This window comes from Sinocyclocheilus grahami, unplaced genomic scaffold, assembly GCF_001515645.1.
Source record: "Sinocyclocheilus grahami isolate Dianchi unplaced genomic scaffold, SAMN03320097.WGS_v1.1 scaffold568.1, whole genome shotgun sequence".
Classification (NCBI taxonomy): domain Eukaryota; kingdom Metazoa; phylum Chordata; class Actinopteri; order Cypriniformes; family Cyprinidae; genus Sinocyclocheilus; species Sinocyclocheilus grahami.
In genome coordinates this window covers 652170-661739 of record NW_015505747.1, presented here as the reverse complement: position 1 = coordinate 661739, position 9570 = coordinate 652170, and the positions used below count along the sequence as shown (strand labels likewise).

General features: G+C 36.1%; 1 protein-coding gene across 1 annotated transcript in view; it reads left to right on the top strand.

Moving 5' to 3' along the window:
- The window catches only part of LOC107556448 (rac GTPase-activating protein 1-like), a 12952-nt gene continuing 3382 nt past the window's right edge, over positions 1–9570 (top strand). Inside the window, exons 1-14 of the mRNA XM_016239569.1 lie at positions 1–252; positions 1143–1345; positions 1768–1904; positions 1999–2071; positions 2212–2268; positions 3443–3541; positions 4208–4349; positions 4425–4570; positions 5945–6106; positions 6195–6290; positions 6514–6712; positions 8435–8540; positions 8630–8762; positions 8857–8983. Coding sequence (XP_016095055.1) covers positions 171–252; positions 1143–1345; positions 1768–1904; positions 1999–2071; positions 2212–2268; positions 3443–3541; positions 4208–4349; positions 4425–4570; positions 5945–6106; positions 6195–6290; positions 6514–6712; positions 8435–8540; positions 8630–8762; positions 8857–8983 — 1762 coding nt within the window. The 5' untranslated portion in view covers positions 1–170. The remainder of the gene's footprint in view (positions 253–1142; positions 1346–1767; positions 1905–1998; positions 2072–2211; positions 2269–3442; positions 3542–4207; positions 4350–4424; positions 4571–5944; positions 6107–6194; positions 6291–6513; positions 6713–8434; positions 8541–8629; positions 8763–8856; positions 8984–9570) is intronic.

Below are 9570 nucleotides of genomic sequence, written 5' to 3'. Positions count from 1 at the left end.
TCTGCTTCGGGAAAAAAAACTTTTTTCGATTGTTGCCGCAATTCTGGGGCCATATTCCGTCCAAACACAAGTTCCAGAACCGCGTGAAATCCATGTGACCCCTCCACATTCCACTCACGTGACGCATTTAAAGCGGCTTGTTTGAGTTTGATGCGGATCCTCGGGCGACCATGGGGGATCAGTTTATACGAGAAGTCCTCAGTCTGTGTCTGCAAAGGCTTGCTATTGAAGAAGCGTCTAACTCTGAGCTCGGTAAGATATTATGGGACCTGTTATTTTATTTTTAAAAATGTAAATTTAGTATATCTCTGACCCTGAGCTCCAAAAAAACAAAACAAAAAAAACCACCTGTTATTTTCTTCTTATTATTATATTGTATTTTTTTTCTAAACACAATGGGTCTCCACCATGTTGTGTTGTGTGCAGATGGCTGTTTTTAAGAGGTATTGTATGTGGAGTTTTGGCATGCTGTTTTCTATTTGCTGTAGCACTGGTTTGTATGTTGCACTGAGCAAGGAGTTTAAATACCAACTTGTCCAGGTTTTTTTCTGTTGTGTTCTTTAAAACCCCAAAACAAAATGTACTTTTGCTGAGGTGAAATTAGTCTCCATCTTTCTTGACCCAAACCCAAAACAACAGTACTATTCTGGATAGTAATCACCCCCTGAAAACTGTATGCCCACTCTATGATAAAAACAGATGCTTTAATAATATTTCTTGATGGGTGGCTGTTCAGTCCAATGCAGGACTGTATTAAAATCATTGAAGGTCAAATAAAATCATTTGAAATGACTGTTATTTTTATATGGACGTTGAAAAGAAGGGAAGTCAAGTCAATTTCAGTGTAACATGAGGGATCATTTAGACATCTGAAAACTGTAGTGTATTGTTTCAACAGAGCTTTTAAAAGACAGGAATACTTTTTTTTTTTTTTTGTTACATTTTTACTTCTGAGGGAAAACGCGGAAGTGGTTATTTGATTACCACAAATTACCCATTTCTTATTGTTGAACTGTAACGGCTTCATATCGTTGTGCTAGAATGATAAAAAACTACTGCTTTCAGAAAGCATGTTTTGTCTTTGATCTGTATATATATATTTTGCCATATTGAAATCTCACCAGTTGTCTTTTATCTACAAGAGTTCATTGAGGTGGTGAGGAACTTTGAAGCTGCTCGGAAGAAATGGCTTCATGCAGAGCTGGAGCTGAAAAAACAAAAGGAGCTCCTGGTAAAATCTGATGTGGCTCGAGCTGCTCTGGAGGTCAAACTCAAACATGCTCGGAACCAGTTGGACGTGGAGATCAAGAAACGCTACAAAGCTGAAGCCGACTACCAGTGCCTGGTTAGTTAAGAATTGAAAATATATCCTATCACTTGTGCTGTAATGTAAAGAAGCTAGATTTGTGTTTGTACCTTATTATTATTATTATTATTATTATAATAATTATAGAGGCTGTTTTTCACCCTCTTGAATTAAATTAAACGTGCTGTTTAGCTACTGCACCTTGAGACTTGTATGTAAATGTTGAAGCCAACAAGGAAAACTTTGTCAGTTTGGTCAGTGCGACATAACGTGACTAACATAGACTTGGTGGAGGGCGTCATTGAGTACAGGGCCATGTGGATGTGGGCGGTCATGACTCATGTGCTAATGTGCATAGAGAGTTCATAAAACAGAAGTTCTCTGTGATTTATTGCCCATTGTTGTGCACGTTTATTAAGGATACATATTGTATCTTTTTCGCTCATTAATTCATTTGACAGGAGCGGCAGATGCAGTTGATATGTGACGTACTGGTGCATGACAGCAAGTCAAGTGCTTGTCTCAATGATGAGCAGAGGTCAATGCTGACCAGCTTCAGTCACAAAGGAGCCAGTGTCCCACAGCACAGAGGAAAACGGTACCTCAGCGATTGGCACGGACTTTATATAGTTCTCAGTTTGGAGTTTTCCCCCTTTCCCAATGTTGTTTTCCATCTTGTGTCTTTATATCAGGTTATCAGTGATTGATGAGTCCTCCTTTCTGTCACACTCTGACATTAGTTATGACAGAACGGATGATGATTTGGTGGAGTATCATATTTAGTATCATTTTTATTCATGCTGTAGGATTATTGTCAGACCCAAGAAAAAGCCGTGTGCATAAAAATCACCTGAAAAGATCAAAACAATTGTTTCTGAAAATGGTTTCGTTGGTATGATTTCTAGGACTTGGACAACACTGCGTTTGTTAAGCCTCTCAAGTCAAGAGCTCGTGAGAGAAGAGTAAGTGCTACCAGTTTTCTAGATAATTACTGTTTTTCTTTCATAATGTATTTATTGTTGACATATTATTACTTATTGAACTATTACTACAATTTAAAATAATGTTTTCTATTTTAATATATTTTAAAAAGTAATTTATTCCTGCTATGACAAAGCTGAATTATCAACAGCCATTACTCCAGTATTCATTCACATACCCGCAGCCTTCAGAAATCATTCTAATATGCTGATTTAGTGTTCAAGAATATTTATTTATTTATTTATTTTCAATATATAATAATTATATAAAAAAATAAATATATAATAATAAATATTTTTTGTGTGTAAACTGTGATGCATTTATTTTCAGGATTCTTTGACTAGAAAGATCCATTTAATGCTTCCTTTCTGAATAAAAGTACACATTTTTTCCTTTAAAATGTGGAAATATATGGAATAAATGAAAAGGCTAGGATTCCAAATCTAGTCTAAAGTAGCAAAAAGAAAAGTTCTAACATAAAATTAATTAAATATTTAAGGTTCTGCACTAATTCAATCATACTATTTAAATAAGTAGATTTGTGTCATTTTAAATATATTCTTAATTAACATATATGTGACCCTGGACCACAAAATCTGTCATAAGGGTCAATTTTTTGAAATTGAGATTTATTATCTGAAAGCTGAATAAATAAGCTTTCCATTGATAGGATAGGATTTGGCCGAGATTCAACTATTTGAAAATCTGGAATCTGAGGGTGCAAAGAAAATCGTCTTTAAAGTTGTCCAAATGAAGTTCTTAGCAATGCATATTACTAATCAAAAATTAAGTTTTGATATATTTACAGTAGGAAATTTACAAAATATCTTCATGGAACATGATCTTTACTTAATATCCTAATGATTTTTGGCATAAAAGAAAAATCGATAATTTTGACCGATACAATGTTTTTTTTGGCTATTGCCACAAATATACCCAAGCCATTTAAGATTGGTTTTGTGGTCCAGGGCCACATATTATGAATTAATAGATTATATCATAAAATAAAATATTATATTATATTTATAGCACACTAAATCTTCCCATTCCTTTTTCAGATTTCTCAAGTTATAAAAGACACAACATGATGTCTGTTGTTAAGTGCTAGTATATATTGTAGTTTTGTCCTTAATGTGTCACACTTCTTGTTTTTAGCGTTCATCAATGGGCCCAAGTGTTGGTCCTCCGATTCAAAAACGAGGAAGAGTAAGCGGGCGTTCAGGAGATCTACTGGGGGCTAGACCTCTGGAGAAGGTTGGTAGAAGTTTATTAAATCTACTCTTTATTTTTCTTATTTCAATTGTTTTAACCGTTTCGGTAAAAACATATCCACCAAAAGTTAAACATGTTAATCAGAAATGATCCGAATCTTGAATATTTGATTCCACCATGCATCATTTGTAACTTTTAAGTTCAGGCACCATATTAATTTCACAGGCAGTATAGTGTTTAAAATCTTCATTAATCATAAATATCACTTAGCATTTAATGGAACAGCTTCTCCTAGCTAAGATTGTGACACACAGTTAAAAAGTGTGAGGTATATCTTGTGAAATGTACAGACTCTTCATATTAGTAGTGGGATCATATTCCCTCTTTAGGTTAGTCTGGTGTCGTTTCTCATCAGCTCGTTCGTTCATCAGTCCCCCATCCGACACCCACCGCCACACTGCTCGGATGAGAACAGCAGTGGACCATGTCCTGTCTGTCTCCCTCCATGGGACTCATATCACTCCCACTCAGCTGGCACTGATCACTAAGAGAGAAGCAAAGCAATTTGGCACCTTGAGAAACTACATTTGCCCAGGAATGTGGACACGAGCTAGATAACCAATTGTTATGCTACTCTAAGGGTCTTCCATTTCGGCAGAAAGAATGATTGGCTTCAAATGGATTTTTAGTGTCTGTGTATGTGCTTAGGAAATCGAGACGACGGTTGTGAAGGCGTCTGTCACTACCCCAGAGACTAGAGGTCAGATTCACATGGTAATAGACATCACCCAGGAAACTCCAGAATATCAGTCCAGGACTCTCAGAAATGAACATTTTCCGTCTGTTGATGGTAAATAAGACTCAAAGGCGTCACTTTCAATGATGCATTCTAACCTTCTCAAACTAACCAGAGTCCTTCATGCAGAACAAACGTCTGTGTGGGCACACAGTGAAGTCACAGAGGCTGAAACGGTTGTTGAAATGGAGGTGAGCGACCCGGAGCCAGCCGTCCCTCAGGACCTCACGCCCACCGTGGATAAGACTTTGCAGCATGTTTTCCAGCAAAAAACAGTAGGAAGCTGTTCAGTGGTACTTCTCAACATATTGTGAGGCTTTCACATCTGGTTTTAACATCAGTTTCATGTGTCATGAAGCAAACATTTACTTGATTTTTTTTTTTTAAATATGATATAATATTAGAGACATTTTTCACATTCCCAGGATTCTCAGAAGCTGAAATGATCATAGTTGGGTAAACTTGATAGTGGTGGACGAAAACCACAACAAACATACATTGTATATAGGCCTACCCATTTTTTTCCAAAAGGAAAAGAAAAAAAATCCATGATGGAATTTCTGTGACTTTTAAAAAAGTCAAATATGTTAATTCCTTTAGCCATGATTTATTATAAACACTCATGCATCAGCCATAACCAGTTTGCTGTAATTTTACATCAAGGTGATATAACACAAAGTATAAAGTTATAAATGTATATAAAAATAAAATATGAAAACTTTGAAAAATATATAGTAAAAATTTCAGTCTGTGAAAAGGATCCATGTAATATAAAGATTCATATATTATATATTGTTAAACATGTTATATTATACATTGTTTAACATGACGTTAACATAACATGTAAATGTCTACAATTATAATTATGAATACATGTAAATGTTTCAGAACCTCCTCAGCCTATTCAGTGTGCACCATGCTGTTATTTCAGTATATAATAAAGTGCAATATAAGGAAAGTCTTTGCAATTGTTAATAAGTGGTCAAAGTTTTAATTTTGAATAAAAAATGTAGTACAGTCTGACCTTAAAGGGATGGTTCACCCAAAAATGAAAATGGTCATTAATTACTCATCCTCATATTGTTCCAAACCCGTAAGACACGTGTCGAGCGCTTGTGTCATGGCATAAACTGACACGGAAGAGAAGAATTGTTGAATAAAGTCTTACTTATGTTTTCTTTGCGCACAAAGTTTTCTCGTAGCTTCATAAAATTACGGTTGAACCACTGATGTCACATGGACTATTTTAATAATGTTCTTACTACCTTTCTGGGCCTTGAACATCTTAGTTACATTGCTGTCTATGCAGGGTCAGAAAGCTCTTGGATTTCATCAAAAATATCTTGATTTGTGATCTGAAGATGATCAAAGTTCTTATGGGTTTGAAGCGAAATGAGGGTGAGTAATTAATGACAGAATTTTCATTTTTGGGTGAACTATCCCTTTAACAGTTTGTGCAGCATATTTCATTGTGCATTATTATGAAACTGTCATAGTGTAATACAGGCTTTAATTCTAAGAATCAGAGGGGAAAAAATATATAAAATAAAAATGTTTATTAAAAATAAAATCTTAACTTTAAAAAATAAATAAATACTAGGTGTAGACTGGTCTGTATGACTGCTGGGTCAGCGGTTTATGTTTTCTAGGTGATTCGTCCAGAGACATGCGTGCCATGTGGGAAGAGGATTCGCTTTGGGAAGTTGGCCATAAAATGCAGAGACTGTCGAGTGGTGAGCCATCCTGAGTGTAAACAACTATGTGTGGAGAGATGCAGTCCTAATGCTCATGGCTCAGCCCAGCCCAATGAGGTATTCACCCTTCATAATGCACAGTGCACATACACATCCTTATGTAGAGATGCCATGTTCAAAAGTTCTGTTTGTTTCCCTCTTATAGGAGACTTTAGAGAGCTTTGCCCCCTCCACACGTCCAAGGATTCCCTCTCTGATTGTTCAGTGTGTTCATGAGATTGAGAGAAGAGGACTTGAAGAGGTGTTTTTACTCAATAATACACCAACACAGGGATAGTTTTTCAAACTGAAAGTATAATTACACTGCTTGAAACGCAGAGCTGTATAATTAAGCTTAATTTGGATTTAAGAAACAAATCTTTTCTATCATATTGCAGTCCATTACAACATCTACTTACAGCGTATACAGTTGATATATGAAATTTCTGTGTCTCATTTGTTTTATGGCTGACTGGGGTGTGTAGAAGGGTATTTACAGAGTGCCTGGAGGAGAGCGGCTGGTAAAGGAACTGCGGGAGAAATACGTGTCCGGGAAAGGCCCGCTGATGCTTCACAAAGTAGAAGAGGTTCATGCTGTCTGTGGACTCCTCAAAGACTTCCTGAGGAAGCTCAAGGAGCCTCTCATAACATTTAAGCTTCACAAAACTTTTATGGAAGCTTCTGGTGGGTATTATGCAGAAGGTTTTGGTTTTAATTTTAAATATACACTACTGTTCAAATAATTGTTTTAATTTCTTATGCTCAACAAGGCTGCTTTTAGTTGATCAAAAATACAGTAAAAGCAGTAATATTGGTCAATATTATCACAATTTAAAATAATTGTTTTCTATTTGAATATATTTCAAATGTAATGTATTCCTTTGATGGCAAAGCTGAATTTTCAGCAGTTATTAATCCAGTCTTTAGTGTCACGTGATCCTTCAGAAATCATTCTAATATGCTGATTCTCTGCTCAAGAAACGTTTCTTATGGTTAAAAACGGTTGTGCTGTTTTTAAATTTTGTGAGAAGTGTAGTACGTTTTCGGAAGTCTTTGATATAGAGAAAGTTCAAAGAATGGCATTTATTTGAAATCGTTATCTTATGTAACATTATAAATGTCTTTACTGTCATGTTTAATCAATTTAATGCATATCTTACCCCAAACATTTGAGCTTTTGAGGAAAAATATGTATGGTTAAATATTATAATTTAATATTTACACTGTTTATTTAAAGGGCTTTCTGGTCATTCTAAACCACATGATTTTCTTTCTTCCCTGGAACACAAAGACGTTTAATAGAACATGCTGGATGCTCTTTTCCATTCAACAACCATTCAATTGGTCTGACTAGTTGAGTCATTGGTAGGTGAAACCTAGTATTCTAGTACTCAAGACCACTTAGTCTCAAGTCTGAGTTCAAGATTATATATTAATATGGACCCTGTCCTTATTCAGACTTGATCATCTTCTGTTTTGAGTCTTGACTGACTCAACCAACTCATGTCTCAGCTTGGACTCTGGAAAATTGTAATAATCTGATCTCGACAACATCACCAGGTGAAACATTTTCAGTGCAGAAAAAAACCTGGCATTTATTAGAAAGTCAATGAGTTGATTTTTAAAAGCTGGCTGAACACCTTGTTCTTACTACTAAAAACTTTTTTCCCCCATCATCATCAAGTCTATCAAGAAACCCATCCCCATCTTCTCCTGACATTAATTGTCCCAATTTGACTTTCAAAATTTGATATTCTTTGAGGAGTCCGACTTGATTATCCAAAATGGTGGCAATTTTGCAGAGGGTGGATTCTATAACAAGCGTCTGGTGCTTGTGTATGCCGGAGGCATGAGGACGTATGCTACCCTCATTCATTTAGGGCGGATGGTTATTTCCCATTACTTGTGATATAGTTGACAAGTCCCTGATGACTCGGAAGCAATCAATGTCGAACGTTATCTCCCAAACCAGCGCTTGTCTTTTTCAGCATTTTAATTTAATTCGCCGCTGCTGAATGAAGGGTAAGTGGCAGATTTAGGAGCATTCAGGGTGCTTCTGCTATTACTATGGAGTTTTTTGTTTTCTTCTACCCCTCAAAGATTCAGGATGACTCCAGGGTAAAGTACCTCCCTTTTAAATTATAAATTGGATTGGATGTCATGGGGAGAGCCATATTGTCTAATTTCCTTGGCCAAGAATGGCTGTAGCATGTAAATGAGAGAAAGTCCTTCATAATGCAAACGCTGCTACAGGTGTTTGTACCTGCTCCGTGAAACCTGATATCCTTAAAGTTAGAAAAGTTGATAAAGTGATTAATTCACCTGATATATTGCTCTGGCAATGAGCGTAATTAAATCCGATATAGTGGCTGGCTCTGACAAAATTTTAATTTTTTTCACTCGCAGAGATGGCTGATGAATACAAGAGCATAGAAATATTAATAAAGACTATCAAAGAGTTGCCGCAGCCGAACAAAGACACCCTGGCCTTCCTGATGCTGCATTTGCAGAGGTAAATTGCTCTGATTTAGACATTTCTGCAACTCTTGACTTTGTATACTTGTTTAAGCATTTTGCAACCACATTTATGTTCTTTCTCAGAGTAATGCAAAGTCCGACGTGTCAGATGGATCAGAATAACTTATCCAGAGTGTTTGGGCCCACTGTCATTGGTCACGGGTTGCTAGAACCTTCTCCCATGACCATTATGAGAGACACAAACACCCAACCCAAAGTAAGTTGCAAGAAAATATCAATGTGATGATGCATCCCTTGTGTATTTATGCTTTGTTTCAAGAAATAAACCTCTTCTAACTTCTTTGCAACAGGTAGTTGCTCGGTTTTTGTCCTTCCCCTCAGATTTCTGGGAAGGCTTTCTAGGTGAGAAGGAGGATCCGGTCTTACCTCTTGTGGTGGATTCCAATGTCAGAAGTGTCTGTCCAAGCACTAGCAGAGGTACAGGGTATCCACCATGTGTTAAGGCCCGTTCACACCAAGAATGATAATTATAACAATAACTAAATAATAATCCACACCAGCACACAATAACGTTCAGTTTACTATAAGCATGAACTGCAGTTCTGTCGTTTGCCACTTTAAATGCTCAAGCTCTTTAAAGCAGGATGGATTTTGACTGACATTTTGATTGTCAATTGTTCAATGGTTGTGAAAGTGATTCCAACAATATCGTTATTTTGTCCCGTTATCATTTCAGTCATGGTGTGGACTCTGCTATTCTTTAACATTTACAGCATTTTTTTTTAACTAAATCATGATTGTTATAGTTGTTGTCCTTATATACAGTGGGTACGGAAAGTATTCAGACCCCCTTAAATTGTTCACTCTTTGTTATATTGCAGCCATTTGCTAAAATCATTTAAGTTAATTTTTTTCCTCAGTAATGTACACACAGCACCCTATATTGACAGAAAAACACATAATTGTTGACATTTTTGCAGATTTATTAAAAAAGAAAAACTGAAATATCACATGGTCCTAAGTATTCAGACCCTTTGCTGTGACACTCATATATATATATATAT